The sequence below is a fragment of the Lagopus muta genome, chromosome 23 (genome assembly GCF_023343835.1).
Source record: "Lagopus muta isolate bLagMut1 chromosome 23, bLagMut1 primary, whole genome shotgun sequence".
NCBI lineage: Eukaryota > Metazoa > Chordata > Aves > Galliformes > Phasianidae > Lagopus > Lagopus muta.
Genome location: NC_064455.1, coordinates 2,237,717 through 2,258,331, shown reverse-complemented (window position 1 = coordinate 2,258,331; position 20,615 = coordinate 2,237,717). Strand labels below are relative to the sequence as shown.

Sequence of the window (20,615 nt, the reverse complement as noted above, 5' to 3'; positions counted from 1 at the left end):
TTTGCCCCCCCCCCCCCCCAACCCCACACCTCCACACCATGCGTGCCAGGAGGAAGATGTGGGGGGTAGGAGGATGGGGGCTGTTTGCCCCCCAACCCAGGGCTGGCACAGGGGGGGCAGAGACCCAATAAAGGACTTTCCTCCCATGCCTGGTGTCTGTGTCGTGGTTACCCCCTCCTCGTGTCCCCTCTCCCCATTAATTGACCCTGGGGGGGGATGGGGAGGGGGTTATGGGGTCACTATGGGGGTGCATTGATGGGGAAATGATGGAGATACGATGGGGACACGATGGGACACCATGGGGACACACAGGGTGGACAACCTGTGGGGATGTGTTGGTGGGGACATCATGGGGACGTTTTGGGGATGCGAGGGGGACGCAGTGGCGTCTATGGGATTCTATGGGGTTGTGCTGATGAGGACGTGATGGGGACACCACAGAGTCACGATGGGATGCGATGAGGACATGGTGGGCACACAGGGCACTGCCCGCCCCCTTCCCCAGGAAAACCACAGCTTCTCCTCCCCCCACCCATGCGTGCCTTGCAGCAGCAGCAGCTCAGGGGGAAGGAACTCGCTGTGGCCCCACAGCTTCCCCTTTCCTCAGCACCTCTTTTGCAACTGGTGCCACCAGGATGGGAGCAGCACCCGGTGCTGGGGGTCTCATCCCATTGGGTCCTATAGGGTTCCATCCCATCAGGTTCTATAGGGTTATGTCCTGTCCCAGCAGGTCCTATAGGTCCCATCCTCCTGGGGCCTTTAAGGTTCCATCTCGTCCTGTCAGGTCCCACTGCATCCTACAGGGTTCTGTCTTGTCCCATCAGGTCCTATAGAGTTTCATCCCATTCCACTGGGTCTAATAGGGTTTTGTCTCAACCCACTGGTTCCTATTAGATCCTGGCCTATCCCATTGGGTCCTGTAGGGTCCCATCCCATCCCACTGGTTCTACAGTGTTCCATCCTATAGGTCCTGCCCCATTGGTCCTATAAGGTCCCACCTCATCCCACCAGGTCCTGTAGGGTTCTACCCCATCCCATCAGGTCCTATAGGGTCCCATTCCATCCCACCGGGTCCTTTAGGGTCCCATCTCATCAGGTCCTACAGGGTTCTGTCCTGTCCCATTGGGTCCTATAGATCCCATCCCATCCCATTGGGTTCTATAGGGTTCTGCCCCATCAGGTCCTGTAGGGTTCTGTCCTGTAGGGTCTTACAGGTCCTGTCCCAACCCATTGGGTCCTAGGAGGTCACATCCCATCCCACTGGGTCCTATAGGTCCTGTCTCATTTGGTCCCATCAAATCCTATGGGATCCCATCCCGTCAGGTCCTACAGGTTTCCATCCCATCCCATCGGGTCCTGTTGGGTTCTGCCCCGTCCCATCAGGTCCTGCAGGGTTCCATCCTATTCCATCAGGTCCTATACAGTCCCACACCATCACACTGGGTCCTAAAGGACCATCAGGTCCCATGGATCCCATCCCACGGGCTCCTATAGGCTTCCATCCCACCCATCGGCTCCTATAGGGTTCTGCCCACCCCGTCGGATCCCATAGGTCCCATCCCGTCCCCACGCGGCCGCGCTGAGTCACACCGGGACAGGCGGAAGCGGTGCTGGTGCCCGGGGCGGGACGGGGCGGAGCTGGGAGGGGGGAACCGAACCCAAAGAGCAGAGCCGGCACGGAGCGGGGCCGGTTCGGCGGTGGGGAGCGGGGCAGAGCGGGGAGCGGGATCGGCTGTGCGGGGCGGGGTGCGGGGCTCTGTGGGTGCACGGTGCGGGCTGTTCCTGGTGCCGGATTTGGGACTTTCTCAGTGCAGGGTTTGAGTTCTCCCCGTGCGGGCTTGGAGCTGCCCTGGTGCGGGACGTGGGGCTGTGCCGGTGTTCGGGTTCTCCTGCTGTACAGCTGCAGCTCTCCCTGCGCAGTTTTTGCCTTCTCCTGGTAAAGAATTGGAGCCTTCCTAGCGCTGGGCTTGGTGCACGGTTCGAGTTCTCCCCGTGCAGGATTTGGGCTCTCCTGGTGTGGGGTTGAGGCTTTCTCACTGCAGGGTTTGGTGCTTTCTCAGCGCGGCTCTGGGGTTCTCTTGGTGCAGGATTCAGACCCCCGTGGTGCGGGGTTTGGAGCTCTCCCGGTGCAGGATTTGGCCTCTCCTGGTGAACAATTGGAGCTCTCGCAGTGCAGGCTTTGGGGCTCTCCGGGTGCGAGGTTCGGCCTTTCCTCACTGCAGGGTTCGGCGCTCTCCCTGCGCGCAGATCTCGGTGCTCCGCATCACCCCGACTCCTCACATCCCATGGCAGCCCATGGAGCCGGCAGCTGCTGGCAGGATCCTCTGGCGGTGGAGGGCACGACGTGCCGCCCGGTGTGCGGGACGCGGTGCGGGCGGGCGCTGAGCGCGGTGTTCGTGCCGAGCTGCCGTTCGGCTCCGTGCCCGGCGCTGCGCTCCCTGCGGGCCGCCTGCCGCCAGCTGCGGGGCCGGCTGCGCACCGTGCCGTTCGGCCGCCTGGCGCTGGGGGACACCGCAGCCCTGGATCTCTTCTATAACGCAGGTGAGGAGGAGAAAACTCCCCGCCCGGTGGGTGCCTCGGTTTCCCCGCTCGGGGCGGTGCTTGGTGCCGTCCTGCTGAGGATGGGCTGAGGGAGCTGGGTTTGTTCAGCATGGAGAACAGAAGGCTGCAGGGTGACCTCATTGCAGCCTGCAGTACCTAAAGGGAGCCTAAAACAGGAGGGGAATCAACTCTTGGAATGGGGAGATAACAGCAGGACAAGGGGAAATGGTTTGAAGTTGAGGAGGGGAGACTGAGGTTGGATGTCAGGGGGAAGTTCTTTGCTATGAGAGTGGTGAGGTGCTGGAACAGCTGCCCAGAGAGGCTGTGATGCCCCGTCCATCCCTGGAGGTGTTCAAGGCCAGGTTGGATGGGGCCCTGGGCAGCCTGGGCTGGTATTGAATGTGGAGGTTGGTGGCCCTGCATGCAGCAGGGGATTGAAGCTCTGTGATCCTTGAGGTCCCTTCCAACCCTGGCCATTCTGTGATTCTGTCCTGCCCAGCAGATGTGGCCGTGGTGGAGCTCAGTGATGCCGCCTGCCAGCCCTCGCTCTTCTACCACCTGGGGGTCCGGGAGAGTTTCGATATGTCCCACAATGTGCTGCTCTGCTGCCGCTCTGTGCTGCCTGCCCTGCGGGCCCTGCAGGTGAGCGGGGACCAGTGAGCAAATACCTGGGTGGGGGTTCAGGGGGGTGGGCGTCTCAGTGCTATCGCCATCCATCCCCACCCTGAGCCCGCGTGGGTTCCCATGGTTGCCCCCCATCAGGTGCCCAAAGGGGATGAGGAGGGGGTGATGCCTGTGTGTCCCAGAGCCCGAATCCAGGAAAATTCAGCTTGCTTTCCTGGGAAACACCAAACCAACGGGAGCAGCGGGAGGGCAGCGCATCTAAATTGTCCCCTAACGTCACTGCGACACGAGGGAGCACAAGGGCACCCATTCAGAGCCCCTTTTTCACAGGGTGGGGTGGCAGGGCTGTGTGTGGCCCTGCCTGGGGTTGGGGCCATCTCCGGGTGACTTTGACCCCGGATCCTGAGATCAGCTGATTTCTTTTGTGCCAGAACTCCTCATTAAGTCCCTCCTCCCTCCCTCCCTCCCTCTCCAGGAGGACATCTGCCAGAAGAACTCGGTACGGTTCTCCGCTGCTCTCACTGCTGCCATAATGCTGGGGGGGGGTTGAGCTCCCCCAGCCTCGGAGGAGTGGGCAGCACATGTGGGGAGCGAGACCCCCAACCCCAGATGCTGAGTTATGGGGAAGGGTGGCTCAGAGCAGCACCAGGAAGCACAAGGATGGTTTGGGAGCAACCCCAGAAAACCAACGGGGTCCGTTCACTCTGGAGCATAATGATGGCAGTGGGGCCCAAAACCCGAATTATGGGGGGTGGGGGGTGAACAGGGACGGCGTCGCCACTCAGCCTCATCTCCCCCCCCCCATCCAGGACCTGTGTGGCAGTTACACCTTCATCCCCTACACGGTGACAGCCCATGGAGAGGTGCTGTGCTGTGACAGCAGTGCTGAGCAGTGCCCTGCTGAGCTCCCCCAGCCCGGCTGCGGCATGGAGCCCTGCACCCCGCTGACAGCACGGCTCGTCCAGCTGCTGGAGGCCATCCCCACCAACTCCTGGTACCAGCAGCCACCCCTGTTGTGCACTCAGAGGAGGGCAGGCAGCCACGTGCCATAGCACCGCTCAGCCCCACATCTCTGCCCCCCAACAGCGGGTATTTTCGGGAGACCCTCCGACGTGACATCCGCCGGGTGCGGGAGCTGTTCCGGGGCGAGCAGCTGAGCTGTGAGCTGAGGAGCATCCAGCAGCGCCTGGACAGCGTGGAGCTGCTCAGCCTGGACATCGTGGTCAGCCTGCTGCTGTCCTACCGCGATGCACAGGTGGGCGCCGCGCTGCCATCCCCCCTCCTCGTCAGCCCCCGTCGGCCCCACAGCCCCCAAACCGGGGATGAACCGAGGGAGGTTCACCCTGGCTCAGCCTTTGGAGGCGTCCCCGCAGGATTACGACTCCATCATCTCTCTGGTGGACACCCTGCACTCCCTGCCTACCTGCGACGTGGCCGAGCAGCCCAACGTTCGCTTCCATTACGCCTTCGCCCTCAGTCGGTGAGTGGTGGTCCGGTGTCCCCACGGGGCGGGGGGCCGTGGCCCTGTTGCTGAGCACCGTACGCAGGAGGAACCGTGCTGGAGACCGTGAGAAGGCTCTGTCAGTGCTGCTGCCTGCCGTGCAGCACCGGGACACGGCAGCACCCGACCTGCTCTGCCTCTGCGGCCGCATCTACAAAGATATGTTCATCAGCTCTGGCCTCACTGACACGGAGACGCGGGACCGAGCGCTGTACTGGTGAGGCTGGGATGGAGCTGGGGATGCACCCAGGGCCGGGACCCCGTGGGGTGTGTGTAGGTTCCCATTCGGATCCCCCAAGAAGCCAGCTCCTGCAGGGCCTCGGCTCTCCCTCCCCTTGCACACGCTCAGTGCACAGTGAGTGGAAGCTCTTAGAGGTCTTTTCCAGCCCTCACTGCTCTGTCGTTCTGTCTCGGGAGCCCCACGTCACACAGAAGGGTTTGCCTGGGAGGCAGGAGATGCTGTCCCCATGGCCCCGTTGGGATGACGCCTTCTGCTCAGGTACAGCAAAGCCTTCGAGCTGGAGCCCAGCCTCCATGCGGGCATCAACGCTGCCGTCCTCCTCGTCGCCTCCGGCCATCGCTTCGACACCTCGCTGCGGCTGCAGCAGATCGGTGCGCCCCGTCCTGCACTGGGACCCCACAGGGGGCTGCTGCCGTCGGGGGCTGAGCCCTGATGGGTCGCAATCCCACATCCAGGCGTGAAGCTGAGCTGCCTGCAGGGCCGTAAGGGCAGCCTGGAGGAGCTGCAGCACTACTGGGATGTGGGCTTCTGCCTGGGGGCCGGAATCTTGGCCAACGACCTGGGCAAAGTCATCCAGGCCTCTGAGAAGCTCTACAAGCTCAACGCGCCAGGATGGTGAGCGCCGGCTGTGCACAGCCACCCACAGCCACCCCCTGCAGTCTGTGTCTGTGGGACGTCCCCACCTGCAATGCCTGCCATGCAGGTACCTGGTGTCCTTCATGGAGACGTTCCTGCTCTACAAACACTTCCAGCACAGCCCAGCGCTGCCATCCGCCCGGCAGGAGCTGGCTGACTTCTGGCTGGGCTTCCTGCTCACCTCCTGCCAGCCCTTCGTGCCTGAGCCGTGCTGCCCGGTGGGGAGCAGCCCTGGGGACCCGGGGACAGATGGGGGGACACGGGGTGACCACGTGTGGTGGCTGCAGGTCCTCGTCCTGGAGCACGGCAAGGTGCTGCAGCCGGCACGGCTGGCGCTGCGCAGTGCGGCGGAGGAGCCCGCTGTGATGCTCAGCCTCGTGTGCCCCACAGAGGAGGTAGGGCCGGGTTTGGGGTCCTGGGGGTGTCCCCTGGCTGTCTCCCACCCAGCCCTTCTCCTCCTTCCTGCAGAAAGCAGTGTCGAGCTGGAAGTTCCCACCCGCAGCCATCCGGGGCGTCAGGTGAGAGTGTCCCCAATTCTCCCTGCCCTGGGGGCTGCCCCCCAGCCCCACTGCTTATGGGGGGGTGGTGGGGGGCTCTTTTCCTCACAGCATCTGCAAGAGCGACGAGCGGGGCTGCTTTCTCTACGTGGTTCACACTGAGCACTTCCAGCTGTACTTCCCCTCCCAGCAGCACTGCCAGTGGTGAGCAATGGGGACCCCACGTTGCTTCTGGGGAGGACCCCCAAACACCCCCCGTGGGAGCAGCAGATCGTGTCCTAGGGAGGAAAGGGGACAAACCAAAGCGGCTTCAGCCCTTGTGATGGTGGGGGGTGGGTGGGTGGTGTCACTGGGACTCAGCACCATCCCCTCTCCTCACACAGGTTCTGTGAGCGGGTCCAATCCTTCCTGGTGGAGCAGGGCGGTGAGGAGCTGCTCGGCAGCACGCAGCCCATCCTGGAGGTGAGGGGAGCACAGCGGGTGGCGGGGGGCACCAGGGGCTCCTGATACCACCCCACGTGCCCCCCTGCAGTACAGCTATGAGTGCACCGAGTCGGGTGAGCGCGTGGTCCTGGGCAGGGGCACTTATGGGGTCGTCTACGCCGGGCGCTGCCTCAGCACCCAAGTGAGGATCGCCATCAAGGAGATCCCGGAGCGGGACAGCCGGTGGGTCCAATGGTGCCGGGGTGGGGGGGTGGGGGTCTCTGTGCAGCCCATCACTCTGCTGCCCACCATGCAGCTGCTCACAGCCCTTGCACGAGGAGCTGGCCTTGCACAAGCGCCTGCGGCACAGGAACATCGTGCGGTACCTGGGCTCCGTCAGCCAGGATGGCTTCATCAAGATCTTCATGGAGGAGGTGCCGGGAGGTGGGCAGCGCTGCGAGGCTGGGGGTGGGGGGAGTTGGGGACCCATAGGGTGAATGTGGGTGCTGCCCCCTCCCCAGGGAGCCTCTCGTCCCTGCTGCGCTCCAAGTGGGGTCCCCTGAAGGACAACGAGCCCACCATCGTCTTCTACACCCGCCAGATCCTCAACGGGCTCAGTTACCTCCACGACAACCACATCGTGCACCGGGACATCAAGGTGGGGGGTGGGGGGCTGCCCTCCGTGCCCAGCCCCGCTTGGGGGATGCACAGCTCGAGGCTGTGGGGCTTTGTTATGGGGTTCCAGGGTGACAACGTCCTCATCAACACATACAGCGGCGTGCTGAAGATCTCCGACTTTGGCACCTCCAAGCGGCTGGCGGGCATCAGCCCCAGTGCTGGCAGCTTCACGGGTAGGGGCAGCCTTGGGGGGGGGGGGGGGGAGAGGGGCTATGGGGCACCTGGGTGACGAATAGGGGCTTCTCTCCTCCCACCACCTCCCCCAGGCACCCTGCAGTACATGGCCCCCGAAATCATCGACCGAGGGCCGTGGGGCTACGGGAAGCCGGCAGATATCTGGTCCTTGGGCTGCACCGTCATCGAGATGGCCACGGGCAGACCGCCCTTCTACGAGCTGGGCAGCCCCCAGGCGGCCATGTTCAAGGTACCCACAGGCTGGGGGGCTGGGGGGGGGGTCCCTGAAATGCCTTCCCTCGTGTGGCCGTCCCTGTGCAGCGCATCCTGCAGGTGGGCATGTTCAAGGCACACCCAGAGGTGCCCGGCTCCATGTCAGACGAGGCCAAGGCTTTCATCCTGCGCTGCTTCGAGGCTGAGCCGGCCATGAGGGCGACGGCATCCGCGTTGCTGCAGGATCCATTCCTGGTTGGTGCCAGGCATCCCCGCAGCCAGAGGGCGCCCACAGCGAGAGGTGAGCCAGGGGGGCTGGGGGGTCCCAGCACGGCTGCCCTCTGACCTTCCCCCCTCCATCCTCCCCCTGGCAGGCGGTTCACCTCGCGATGGGGACGCGGTGGGGACTGGCAGCGCTGAGGGACGTCCAGCCTTTGGGGACGGAGTGGGGGGCACCACAGGCAGCACCCCGCTCCCACAGCGCCACGGCGAGGCAGCGCCGGGTCACAGGTATGTGGGGTGGTGGCCTCCCAGGGTCCCACAGGGTTGGATTTCGGTCTCCCGCTGGTGAGTGGCCCTCAGATGCCCCCGCACAGCGCTGGTGGCACAGCTGTCCCTTGTTATAGACTGCAGGGGCACGAAATTACCTGGGGTAGGGAACCTGCTTTGGCTGGGGGGTTGGACTCGATGATCTCTGGAGGTCCCTTCCAACCCCTACAGTTCTGTGATTCTGTGATTCTGTGAAATGCTGCTGGGTCACTGATGTGGGGCTCAACACCCCCCGTAGCCCCATAACCCCGTAACAGCTCCAGTGCTTTTGGGAAGGCCGAGCTGGTGTGGCTCCTGGTCACTTTCAGTCCTTCCCTCATCCCCTCCTGTGCTGGAAATGGCTTGGGTGGCTTCCCAGGGTATCAGCAGGGCTCCACGATGCCACGTGTGCCCTGGGCAGCCCCGACCCACCGTGCCCCACACTGCCCCACAGCAGCACCAGCTCCGACCTCACCCTGCGCTCATCCTCACCCGAGGAGAGCGGGGACAGCTTCGTGCTGCAGAAGGACATCCAGCACCGCGCCACCCTGCTGTGCATCCTGAGAGCCGAGGCGCCGGGCATCACTGCTGCCCTGCAGGAGAGCCAGGTGGGGTGCGAGGCTGGCAGGAGGCAGTGGGGGTGGGATGGAGCCCATCTCAGGGCTTTTCTCGCCCGTGCAGAGCGCGGTGGGACCAAGGCTGAGCTCAGAGCACATCGCCCAGCTGCTGAGCTGCCTGCAGAGCTACATCCAGAGCCCCCAGCAGCCCCGGCTGCGCCGCGACCTCCTGCAGCTGCAGGCACGGCTGAGGGAGGATGGGATCGGTGTGCAGCGACTGCAGGCACCGCTGCTCCACTTCCAGGCTGTGGTGAGCGCCTGGGATACGGCGTGGGGATGGGGCTGCTCCTGCATGGCGCTGCTCCGGCATGCTGACACTGCTGCTCCAGCACAGTGCTGCACAGCTCCATTCTGGCACGGCGTTGCACAAACACGTTGAGGATACAGAACTGCGTCACCGGCACGGTGCTGCTCTAGCACAGTGTTGTTCCTACACGGTGCTGCTCTGGCACAGTGCTGCCCATGGTGACACTCCAGCCCATCCATCCCCCCCCAGGTGACACGGGTGCTGCGCCAGCACCACATCAGGCCTCACTGGGTGTTTGCTCTGGACTCAGCCATCAGCCAGGCAGTGCAGGCAGCTCTGGCCGTGCTGCTGACAGGTGGGTGACACCGGCGGATGGCCGGGACGCGGCTTGAGCCCCCAGGGATGATGTGGGGTGGGCTGCGCCCCACGCTTTGCTCCCTGCGCCCCACAGAGCTGCAGGAGGACAACTCCGAGGCCGACGGCCCCACAGAGAGCAGCGCCAGCCAGCAATGCTCAGTGCTGCTGGCACAGCTCCGCCGCCTCCGCGCACAGACGAGCAGGTGGGGCCGGGCATCCGTGGGGCACAGGGATGGGGCAGCACCGTGTGCCCCTCAATGCCAGCCCACATCCCTGCTGCCCTCCAGGCTGCTCCGGCAGCTGGCCGACAAGGAGCAGGAGTGGCAGCGGTTGGCACGGCGGGCGCTTTGCTCGGTGGACGTCACACAGCCCGACCTCCCCCGGCACCGCGGTGAGCAGGGACACAGCGGGGGGGACACCGCAGCTTCATGCCCCGGGTGCAGCGGCGGGGCCCGGGCTGATCCGCTGCTCCTGGAGTGGCTGCAGCAGCACGGCACGGAGCCAAGCGCCACAGCCGCGGTGAGACCCACGGCCACGCGGAGCCCCTCGGGGCTGCATCCCGCCGATGCCGTGGGGCTGCGCCACCTCACCGCCACCTCCCGCAGCTCCTGACGCACGGCTTCACCCTGCGGGACCTGCTGGGCAGCGCCACCCGCGACGACCTCTTCTACACCGGGATGAGGTGCCCGCCGGGCTCGGGGGGGTGGGACGCGGGGCGACACATCGCCGTGCCCCCCCTGCAGCCCCATATCCGCTCCTCAACAGGCGCGGCTCTGCGTACCGCCTGTGGGCAGCCATCGTGCGGCACCGCGGGGATCAGCGGCACGGAGGGACGCCAGCGGCGGAGCAATAAACGGCATCCGGGAGAGAGCGCGCCGTGCTTCATTGCGGCCCAAGGCGCCCCCCGTGCGCGGGGCACATCGCGACCCCCCCCCCCATCCCCATGCTGGCTCTCACGGTGCGCTGCGCGGCACCAGGTCGGTGCGCAGCGGTAGCAGCGCTTCCACCCAGCGCCCGGAATCCCGCAGCACTCGGCCCCACAGCGCCCGCTCCTCCGCCGTCGAGTCCATCCAGCCCACGGGCAGCCCGTAGCTGCTCCCTGCGGGGGGAGGAGACCCCGCTCGGTTACGGGGCCGCGAAGGGCGCTGCAGAGGCCCCCCGGTGCCCACCGAACCGCGGCCCCGATTGGAGGAGAAGTGCCTCGGGGTCGGGGGGTGGGGGTGCGGGAGGACCCATGTCTGCCCTTACGCCCCCCAGAGGCCCCGTAACTCCCCACAGATCCCCTCAGAGCCCCATAGAACCCCCTACGATCCCAACAGACACCAATAGAGTCCTGTATTTCCCCTGCAGAACCCCCATAGAACTCCCCAGGACCCTAACAGACACCCACAGAGCCCCATATCTCCCCGCCAGACTCCTCATAGACCCCCATAACTCCCCACAGGCCCCCCTCTGGACCCCATAGAACCCCCCAGGACCCAAATAAACACCCACAGAGCCCCATATCTCCCCATATTTCCCCTCTGAAACCCCATATTCTCCTACATTCCCCACCAGAACCCCCATAGAACTCCCCCTAGGATCCCCATAGCCACCTGTATCTCCCCATATCTCTCCCCCAGACTCCTCATAGACCCCCACAACTCCCCATAGACCCCCTCAGGACCCCACAGAACCCCCCAGGACCCTAGCAGGTACCCCTAAATCCCCACATCTCCCCATATTTCCCCCCAGACTCCTCACAATCCCCTATAACTCCCCATAGATCCACCCAGGACCCCATAGAACCACATAGAACCCCAACAGACCCATAGAGTCCCATATCTCCCTACGTTTCCTTCCAGAAACCCCACAGACCCCTATAACTCCCCACAGGCCCCCCTCAGGACCCCATAGAACCCCCTAGGACCCAAATAAACACCCACAGAGCCCCATATCTCCCCCCAAAGACTCCTCAAGACCCCCTTAACTCCCCATAGACGCCCCTCAGGACCCCACAGAGCCACCAGAACCCTAACAGACACCCACAGAGCCCCACATCTCCCCTCCAGACTCCTCATAGACCCCCATAACTCCCCATAGACCCCCCTCAGGACCCCACAGAGCCAACAGGACCCTAATAGACACTCACAGAACCCCCCATCTCCCCCCCCAGACTCCTCCTAGACCCCCATAACTCCCCATAGACCCCCCTCAGGACCTCACAGAACCCCCCAGCTCTCCATCCCCCCTCACCCGTGCCCAGGCTGAGCCGCAGCCCCCCCAGCTGCCTCTTGGCGAAGGCATCCCTGTGCCATAGGGTGCACTCAGCGCAGGCCTGGGCCAGGTCGTGGGGCTGGAAGCCATCGTACACCATGGTGTGGTTGAAGATGGGGCTGAGGCTGCGTTTCACCACCCGCGTCTTCTGCCGGCCGGCCTTGCTGTCATCAGGCAGCACAGAGCTAGGAGGGGGTCAGCAATGAGGGGGGGGGCTGGGAGGGGGCTGAGCCCCCATGCTGTGCCCCCCCAGCCCTCCTTGTGCTGCCACGCAGCCCTCACCACTGCACGAAGGCATCCACAGTGCTGCCATGCAGCGGGACCAAGTCCTGTGCTGCCTTAATCCAGATGTGCAGCTCACCTGTAGGTGGTTGCCCCAAATCTGTGGGGTGGGGGTCCGGGTCAGGGCCTGTTGGGGGTGCACTGCCCCATCCCCACAGCCCCCACTCACCTTCAGAGCCGGCGGGGATGAATTTGAGTGCCAGGTTGAGGTGACCTCGGTTGGGGAGGCTGTCTGGGGGTATGGGGGTCTGCGGTGGGAGGGGGAGAGGGGTTATGGGGCTGTGGGGCAGGGAATGGGGGTGTGGGGTGGGGAGGATGAGGGAGGGAACAGGGTTATGGGGGGCTATGGGGTGGGGGGGGAGCAGGGCTGTATGGGGGTATGGGATGAGGAGGGTCAGGGAGTTTGCAGGGTTATGGGGCAGGGGTATGGGGGCTATGGGGTGGGGAGAGAACAGGGCTATGGGGGGCTATGGGGTGCAGGGGAGGCAGGGGTATGAGGTAAGGAGGGTCAGGGGAGGGAGAAGAGATATGGAGAGCTATGGGTGGGGAGGGAGCGGGGTTATGGGGGGCTATGGGGTGGGGAGGGTCAAGGAGAGAGCAGGGTTGTGGGGAGCTATGGGGGGCAGGGAGCAGGGTTATATGGGGATATGGGGGTGGTCAGAAAGGGAGCAGCGTTTTAGGGGTGTGGGGCAGGGGTGTGGGGGCTGTGGGGAGGGGGCAGGGTTATGGGGAGTTATGGGGTGCAGAGGGGGCATGGTTATGGGGTAGGGAGAATCAGGGAGGGAGCAGAGTTATGGGAGGTGTGGGGCAGGGAGCAGGGCTATGGGGTGGGGAGAGAGCAGGATTACATGGGGGTATGGGGTGGGGGGGGGGCAGAGCGATAGGGTGGAGGGGGTGAAGGAGGGAGCGGGGAGGGGGCGAGGAGGGACAGGGGAGGGAGAAGCGATATGGGGAGCTATGGGGTGGGGAGGGAGCGGGGCTATGGGGAGCTATGGGGTGGGAAAGGAACGGGCCTATGGGGTGCTATGGGGTGGGGAGGGGGCAGGGCTATGGGGAGCTATGGGGTGGGGAGGGAGCGGGGCTATGGGGAGCTATGGGGTGGGAAGGGAGCGGGGCTATGGGGAGCTATGGGGTGGGGAGGGAGCGGGGCTATGGAGAGCTATGGGGTGGGAAGGGAGCAGGGCTATGGGGAGCTATGGGGTGGGGAGGGGGCAGGGCTGTGGGGAGCTATGGGGTGGGGAGGGGGCAGAGTTATGGGGCGAGGAGGGACAGGGGAGGGGGCAGGGCTATGGGGAGCTATGGGGTGGGAAGGGAGCGGGGCTATGGGGAGCTATGGGGTGGGGAGGGGGCAGGGCTATGGGGTGCTATGGGGTGGGGAGGGGGCAGGGCTGTGGGGAGCTATGGGGTGGGGAGGGAGCGGGGCTATGGGGAGCTATGGGGTGGGGAGGGGTCAGGGCTATGGGGTGCTATGGGGTGGGGAGGGAGCGGGGCTATGGGGAGCTATGGGGTGGGGAGGGGGCAGGGCTATGGGCTGCACACGGGACTCACGCGGGGCTGCAGGTCGAACCACTCGGGCTGCGTGTTGGCCCAGTCCCACTCTCCCAGCCGGACCTCCACCTCCCCCAGGAAAAGGTTCCGACCCAACGCGTCGTGGTGCCACACCGACACGTTCAGCGTCCGGCCCCGCAGCTCCGCCTTGCGCACGTTGTACTGCGGGGAGGGGGGGGGGCAGGAGAGGAAAGAAACGGTGCGACCGGGTTGGGGGGGGCGGCACAGCGGGACCCCCGACCCCAAACGCACCTTCAGGGTCTCGTTAAAGACGGGGTCCAAACTCCACTTCCGAACCGAGGTCTTGCGCTTGCTGCGGTTGGATTTATCGGGCAGCAGGTAGGTCTTGATGTACCTGCGGGCGGCGGGGATGGGGTTGGGGGGGTTGGGGGGCTGTGGGGCACGCAGAGGGTCGCGGTGCCTGCCCCCCCTCCCCCCCCCCCCGGTTTCCCACTCACGGGTCGGAGCGCTGCCTCTTGGCCTCGGCCAAATGCCGGCACCGCACCACGTGCACCCGCAGCTCCTGAGCGGCCGCTTCGTAACGCAGTGAGAACTGAACGCAGCCCCGCACCGGCACCCGGCGCAGCTCCCAGTCGCTGTAGAGGCTCAGCAGGCTGCCGCTCAGCTGAGGGGGGACGAAGGGGGGATCAGCGACGGGGGTCTGGAGCGCCGGCAACCGCACGGACCCGCACCCAAAACGCGACGCACCGTGGAGGAGGTGAGGCTGGAGATGGAGGAGCTGCTGCTGAGCGCGGCGCCTGGAGGAGCGCGGCTGTCCGCCGGGGATGTCCGTCCGTCCGGGGGGCGCTCCGTGCTCTGCGGGGGAAAAGGAGAGGGGGCGGCCTGGGGCGGGCGGGGGGAGCATCCATAGGGCTGCAGCCACGGTGTGGGGCCCCAGGGAACGCTGCTCCGTGAGCAGCTTGGGCACACTGCCCCACACTGCCCCATATGGACCCCATACAGACCCCACACTGCCGCATATAGCCCCATACGGACCTCACACAGCCCCACTCAGCCCCACACTGACCCACACAGCCCCATACGGACCTCACAACCCCACACCACTCCACTCAGCCCCCCTACAGCCCCACTCAAGCCCATACAGACCCCACAAACCTACTTCCATCCCACTCAGCCCCACACTGCCCCATACAGACCCCACAGCCCCACACAGCCCAATACTGACCACACAACCCCACAACACCCCACTCAGCCCCACTTAACCCCATACAGACCCATACCAGACCCCACAGCCCCACACAGCCCAATGCAGACCCCACAGCCCCACACTGCCCCACACCACCTTACTCAGCCCCACTCAGCCCCATACAAGCCCCACAACCCCACACTACCCCACTCAGCCCCCCACAGCCCCATACAGCCCCACTCAACCCCATACAGTCCCCACAACCCCACACAGCCCCCCACCCCACCTGTACAACACCAGGACTGCTGTGTGCAGGGCTGGGCTCCTCCTCCTCCTCTTCCTCCACACTGGAGGTGCCAAAGGGGCTCCCGTCCGTTCTGTCACCTGCGAGGGCACCATGTGGGTGGGGGTCCCAACACAGCAAGGAATGGGTATAGGAAGAGGGAAGTCCCCTTTTTCCCTGAATCCCCATCGATTTTCCCTGCAGCCCCACATCACCTGGCTGTCTGCAGCCGTCCCGTCCCCCTGCTGGGACATCACCCTGCTGCAGGGATGGTGACACCGTGGTCCCTTCCATGGCAGTGGCTTTGGGCTGTGGGTGGCACAGGGGGTGAGGCGGAGCTCAGCAGCACAGCGCTGCGTGCCAGCCCAGCACCCACCTGAGGCTCTGTGGCTGCCAGGACTCCATCCTCACTGGGGCTGCCAGGAGAAGCGGTCAGCAGATCTTGGTGCTGCCCTGGAGCAGCACTGGGCTGCAGCCCCCTGCCCGCCCTCACCTCACCTCTCCTCCCGCACTCCCTCTTCATCCTCCTTCTCCTCCAGCAGTTTCTCCCTGATGGCCTCCAGCTCACCCTGGCTGAGCCTGCGCTCCAGCTCTGCTGCTCCTGGGGACAGCGGGGACCTCAGCGGGCTGACAGCCGTGTAGCCACCCACCCATCCACCCATCTGCCTGCCCACCATCCATCCACCCATCCATCCATCCCTCCATCCATCCATCCATCCATCCATCCATCCATCCATCCATCCATCCATCATCCATCCATCCCTCCCTCCATCCCTCCATCCGTCCATCCATCCATCCATCCCTCCATCCATCCCCCATTCCCTCCCTCCCCCCCACCCTCCATACCCCACGGCCGCCTCCTGCGCCGGATGGACGCACGGACCAGGTCGGATCCCAGCAGGTTCCGGTGGCGCTGGGCGCGGACGTGGCAGAACCATTCCCCTGTCAGGGTCCTCAGTCGCATCGGGTCCGACACAGACTGGCGCAGTTTGCTGCTCGGCCATGGGAGCGGCGCTCAGCTCTGGGTGCCGCTGGGGAACCCGCGCTCTGCCACCCCTCATCCATCACAGCCCCACATGGCGGCGGAGGGAAGGGGGCAGGGATCGGGATGGGGACACAGATCAGGTTGGGGACACAGATCAGGTTGGGGACACGGTCCGGGTGGGGGACGCAGATGAGATTGGGGGGCACAGATGAGGCTGAGGGGACGTGAACCAGGCTGGGGACACGGGTCAGGTTGGGGACATGGGTCAGACTGGGGGGACACAGAGCAGACTGAGGGGAGGGGATGCAGATGAGGGGACATAGAGCAGGTTGGGAACATAGACTGGGGGAACGTGGATGAGGTTGAGGAGACATCATGGAGCAGGTTGAGGGGACACAGCTCATGTTGGGGTCACAGATCAGGTCAGGAACGTGGATGAGACTGGGGACACAGACCAGGTTGGGGACATGGATCAGACTGGAGGGGGGGAGGGAAGGGATGAGGTTTAGGGGACAGAGACCAGGTTGGGACATGGACCAGGTCGAGAGGACACGGCATGGGTGGGGGACATTAATCAGGTTGGGGACAGAGATGAGACAGATGAGGGTGAAGGGACACAGACCATGTTGGGACAAAAGTCAGTGACGGATCAGAATGGGGGAGGTGAGGTTGAAGGGACATCATAGACCAGGCAGGGGACACGGATCAGGTTGGGGACACACGGATCAGACTTGGACACAGGAACCAAGCTGGGGACATGGATCGTGCTGGGGATACAGACGAGGTTGAGGGGACATAGATGAGGCTGGGGGAGGCGGCCCAGGCTGGGGACAGCAGCCATCTCCCACGGTGTTCGGGACCCCCACCCCCCCCGGCTGACCCCGCGTCTGTCGCTGCCCACGGGCGGCCCTGGGGGTCCCACCTCACTCGACCCTCCTCTGCGCGGCGCAGCAGAGCATCGCGGTGCAGCACCTCGGCGATGGCGCAGCGCTCCGCCTCGGTCAGGAAGCTGAGGTCCAGCAGCGCCTCGGGTCCCGGCTCCAACTCCATGGGTGCTGCGGGCTCGGGGGGGGGCTGGGGAAGAGGGGGGGCTGGGGGTGAGCACAGCTCAGCGAGGCGGGAGCGGGGCGGTGGGGCCGCAGCAGGGGGGGCAGCGTGCGGCATCCCGACCCTCTGCAGCGAGATGGGGGCAGCTGGGCGCAAAGCCCCCCCCACCGACCCCACCGACCCCCCCCCAGAGCGTTGCACGACCCCCCCCCCCCCCCCCGGCGCCCCTCCCTCCCCGGCGCGGTGGCAGCCCGGTCACTGTTTGCCAAAGGCGTTTGTTGCTGCCCCTCCCGCTGCCAGCAGGGCTCCCAAGGGACAAAGAGGGGCACAGGAAAGGGTGCGGGTACCCAGACCCCCAACCCCCCCCCCCCCAAAGAAATCCCACGGGGATGTCAGCGCCAGCACTGCACAGCCGTGTGCTCTCAGCCTGAGCGCTTGGGGGCGGCTGTGGCTGCCAACCCGGCCCCACGTTTGTCCCCATCCCAGCCCTGGGGGGGTCCCGGTGTCCCCGAGCAGTGCGAGCTGCTGGGTGGGCAGCACAGGAGTTGTGCACAGCGGGGACAGCGAGTGGTGGGTGTGAGTGCCACCGCCATAGGGACCACGATGGCGTGGGGACCACGGTGCCACACCACGGGGACTGCAATGGCACGCCATGGGGGCCACCATGGCACAGGGAGCAGGGTGGCACAGCACGGTGGCACACTACCGGGACCGTGATGGCACGGGAACCATGATGGCACACCATGGGGACAGCGATATCACACACGATGGCACTGAGGAACCCCCCCCATCCCCAGCCATCCTCACCCCATTGCCCCATCTGCCAACCCAGTGCCACCCCACGTCCCTCCTGGTGACCCCACGCTGCGCTGTGGTGCTCAGGGCTCCGGCAATGGGACCAGGCCCTACTCCTCCCCACCCCCCCCTGCCCCACACTGGCTCCATATCCTGTTTACACACAGACCTGCCCCATGGGGGTGTCCCGTCCCCCCCCCGGAGCACAGCAGCACCCAAAATATCACTGTGTCACCGAGGGGCAGCCCACACACACCTGCGGTTTCCCCCCATCCTTTGGGTGGCACACAGCTGGGGGGGGAGGGGAGGGGGCTGAAGTTTGGAGGGGGTGGAAGCTGCAAACCCCCCCACGGGTGCAACCAGTCCAACCAGTCGCAGCTCCCAGCCAGCTGCAGGACGGGGCTGCGCAGCCCTTTTTGTGCAAGTGGGGCGACGGGTGGTGCGAGCACAAACATCCCCCCACCCAAAACACCCCCAAGGATGGGCAGCCCCCCATTTCCCTGCTTCCCCCTGCACCCCACAACTTCGGGGCTTGCAGGCGACGCGGTGCCCAGAGCTCAGAGCAGAGCGGAGGGCGGAGCGCAGCCCCCCACCCTCAGAGCAGGAGGAGACCCCCTCCCTCACCCCCACGTCTCCCCGTTGGGTCGGTTCTTACCTCGCCCAGGGCTGCGGGGGGGCCATGGGCCGCGCGGTGCCCGCTGCTGCCGCAGCCCTAAGGCTGAGTCAACCCCAGCAGGGCAGGAACCTCCGCAGCCGGCGGTGCCAAAGCTGGGAGTGGAGCCAGAGGTGCGCAGCGGACGGGACTGGGCTGAACTGGGCTGAACTGGGAGGCGTCAGGTGGACGGGGAGGGGAATTCACCGAGAGCGGTTGGAGGAGGTGGAGGTGGGGGGCATCGCCGACACGATGGAGGAGCAGAGTTGAGTGGGGAGCCTCCGCTGAGCCCCACCTGTGGGTTGTGCTGGGGGGGACTGGGAGGAGAGGGATGGGGAGACTGGAGTGTGGCAGCCCACTGTGCCAGCCCAAACGTGGGGCACTTTGGGGCCTGGGGGAGGTGAAGGATCGCCATCGATGGATGCACACACAGCCCCATGGATCCCATCCCATGGATCCCACCCCATGGATCCCACCCTATGGATCCCACCCCCATGGATTCCACCCCCATGGATCCCATCCCATGGATCCCACCCCCATGGATCCTACCCCCATGCATCCCACCCCATAGATCCCACCCCATGGATCCCACCCTATGGATCCCACCCCCATGGATTCCACCCCCATGGATCCCATCCCATGGATCCCACCCCATGCATCCCACCCCATGGATCCCACCCCCATGCATCCCACCCCATGGATCCCATCCCATGGATCCCACCCCCATGGATCCTACCCCCATGCATCCCACCCCATAGATCCCACCCCATGGATCCCACCCTATGGATCCCACCCCCATAGATCCCACCCCATGGATCCCACCCCATGGATCCACCCCCATAGATCCCACCCCTATGGATCCCACCCCATGCATCCCACCCCATGGATCCCACCCCATGGATCCCACCCCCATGCATCCCACCCCATGGATCCCACACCATGGATTCCACCCCCATGAATCCCATCCCATGGATCCCATCCCATGGATCCCACCCCTATAGATCCCACCCCATGGATCCCACCCCATGGATTCCACCCCAGCCAGACCAGCCCCTCAAGACGCAGCCACCTGGCAGTGCTGCACCCCAGCCCCTCTCCTCACCCTGTGCCCCACTTTCCATGTTGGGGTGTGAGTGGGGGGGGTGCAGAGCTCAACCCCACCAGCAAAGGGGGATTTATTTTTAGTGCTGTTTCTAAGGAAATGAGACTTCAGCAGCGGTCTGTCTGTGTGTCTGTGTGTCTGTTTGTGTGCTGCCCTCCCCTTCCTCTCCCCATGGGGTGCTCAGAGCTGTGCACACGTGTCCCCCAGCCCCACAACACCCCCCCCCCCCCAACCTCACTCCTTTTCCTGTGGGTACAGCAGAGATGCAGTGAGCACAGCCAGGTCTCTGCTGGGGCTCAGCAGCCCTCACTGCAGCGGATGGATGCACTGGGGTGATGAGTTTGCCAGGTCTCCAACCCATGCTGGAGCTGAGCTCTGTTCACTGCAGTGACCACAGACAGTGCAGGCCGGGCATCCAGCACAGGAGCATCACCAGTGGGTGCTGGGCGTTGGATTCTGGGCTCAGGGTGAGATTCTGGGCTCTGGATATGGGATGCTGAGCACTTGGTATGGGATTCTGGGCTCTGGGCTCTGGGTGCTGGCAGCCACCTGCAGGCACCCAGAACAGGTTCTGCCTCATTTCTGCACTGGGTGCAGGGAGAGCGTGGGCAGAGCTGAGCCGGGTTTTGGGAGCAGATCCCAACCCCACAGCCACCCCACTGCCTCACATTCATCGTTCAGGTCTCAGCGCTCCCAGGGGGAAACGGAGGCAGGGAGCACAGGGCAGCTCATAGGTTGGACACCATGGGGACCCCCAGGGAGGGCTGGGGGGGCATGGAAGGAAACGGAGGCTTTGAAGGTGGCCGCAGAGGATGGGCACGCAGGGACGGAGCCGTGCACACCCAGGTGGGGGATCTCAGTGCATTTTTAGCTGCTGCTCTGGCCCTGAAGGGGCTCCGCTCCCCCCATCGTGGGGCCATCGCGGGTGGTTTGGGGAGGAACGGGCTGAGCTGCAGGAGCATCCTCACAGCTCGGGGCGGCTCTGCAGCTCCGCAGCTTGAGGAGGCCTGGCACAAAAGCCCTGGCACGGCAGCTGGTTCTGCCTGCACTGCAGCAAAGCCTTCCTGCTCTGCAGCAATCGGCTCCCAGCGCCAGCCCTGCTGCTCCCAAACCTCCCTGCACCGCAGGGCTGTGATTGCTGCCGCCGGCACGGGCAGCTCGGCGGGATGGAGGACGCCGTGCTCCCCAGGCGCAGCTCCTCGTGGTGCCTTCGGGTCGGAGCCGAGCTCGCCCAGGGGGCA

The 20,615-nt window shown here is 65.1% G+C and overlaps 2 protein-coding genes across 13 annotated transcripts; one reads left to right on the top strand and one right to left on the bottom strand.

The window, feature by feature from the left end:
- The first annotated feature begins 11 nt into the window (after positions 1–11).
- Positions 12–10,272, top strand: MAP3K6 (mitogen-activated protein kinase kinase kinase 6). Of its 7 annotated transcripts, XM_048969061.1 has the most exons (28): positions 12–2,541; positions 3,044–3,183; positions 3,641–3,664; positions 3,975–4,159; positions 4,252–4,420; positions 4,539–4,645; positions 4,713–4,883; positions 5,166–5,278; positions 5,363–5,522; positions 5,611–5,761; positions 5,831–5,938; positions 6,012–6,061; positions 6,152–6,244; positions 6,424–6,502; positions 6,573–6,706; positions 6,780–6,907; positions 6,985–7,121; positions 7,209–7,314; positions 7,408–7,565; positions 7,637–7,829; positions 7,903–8,038; positions 8,511–8,664; positions 8,738–8,923; positions 9,170–9,275; positions 9,372–9,480; positions 9,565–9,796; positions 9,883–9,959; positions 10,043–10,144. In XM_048969061.1, the coding sequence occupies exons 1-28, from the start codon at positions 2,286–2,288 to the stop codon at positions 10,128–10,130; spliced, it is 3,750 nt and encodes a 1,249-aa protein (XP_048825018.1). In that variant the 5' UTR covers positions 12–2,285; the 3' UTR covers positions 10,131–10,144. The 7 variants fall into 7 exon arrangements, with proteins under 7 accessions (XP_048825018.1, XP_048825014.1, XP_048825015.1 ...); XM_048969057.1 differs by having other exon boundaries at positions 9,372–9,796; positions 9,883–10,272; XM_048969058.1 differs by having other exon boundaries at positions 5,611–5,938; positions 9,883–10,272.
- On the bottom strand, positions 10,143–19,471 carry SYTL1 (synaptotagmin like 1). Of its 6 annotated transcripts, none has more exons than XM_048969075.1 (16): positions 19,375–19,468; positions 18,276–18,589; positions 16,701–16,852; positions 15,640–15,785; positions 15,292–15,394; positions 15,170–15,209; positions 15,009–15,102; positions 14,797–14,894; positions 14,072–14,206; positions 13,822–13,988; positions 13,616–13,718; positions 13,364–13,525; positions 11,985–12,063; positions 11,816–11,915; positions 11,513–11,718; positions 10,143–10,376 (listed from the first exon to the last, which is right to left on the bottom strand). In XM_048969075.1, the coding sequence occupies exons 3-16, from the start codon at positions 16,826–16,828 to the stop codon at positions 10,231–10,233; spliced, it is 1,707 nt and encodes a 568-aa protein (XP_048825032.1). In that variant the 5' UTR covers positions 16,829–16,852; positions 18,276–18,589; positions 19,375–19,468; the 3' UTR covers positions 10,143–10,230. The 6 variants fall into 6 exon arrangements, with proteins under 6 accessions (XP_048825032.1, XP_048825033.1, XP_048825029.1 ...); XM_048969076.1 differs by having other exon boundaries at positions 14,072–14,179; positions 19,375–19,467; XM_048969072.1 differs by having other exon boundaries at positions 11,816–11,894; positions 14,797–15,102; positions 19,375–19,471.
- Positions 19,472–20,615: the final 1,144 nt, after the last annotated feature.

Coding starts and splice junctions, on each gene's coding strand:
- MAP3K6 (XM_048969054.1), top strand. CDS start 2,286: ATGGCAGCCCATGGAGCCGGCAGCTGCTGGCAGGATCCTCTGGCGGTG. Junction 2,542..3,043: donor GGATCTCTTCTATAACGCAG/GTGAGGAGGAGA, acceptor CCTGCCCAGCAG/ATGTGGCCGTGGTGGAGCTC. Junction 8,924..9,169: donor TGCTCCACTTCCAGGCTGTG/GTGAGCGCCTGG, acceptor ATCCCCCCCCAG/GTGACACGGGTGCTGCGCCA.
- SYTL1 (XM_048969070.1), bottom strand. CDS start 16,828: ATGGAGTTGGAGCCGGGACCCGAGGCGCTGCTGGACCTCAGCTTCCTG. Junction 13,526..13,615: donor TCTTTAACGAGACCCTGAAG/GTGCGTTTGGGG, acceptor CCCTCCCCGCAG/TACAACGTGCGCAAGGCGGA. Junction 11,916..11,984: donor CATCCCCGCCGGCTCTGAAG/GTGAGTGGGGGC, acceptor CCCACCCCACAG/ATTTGGGGCAACCACCTACA.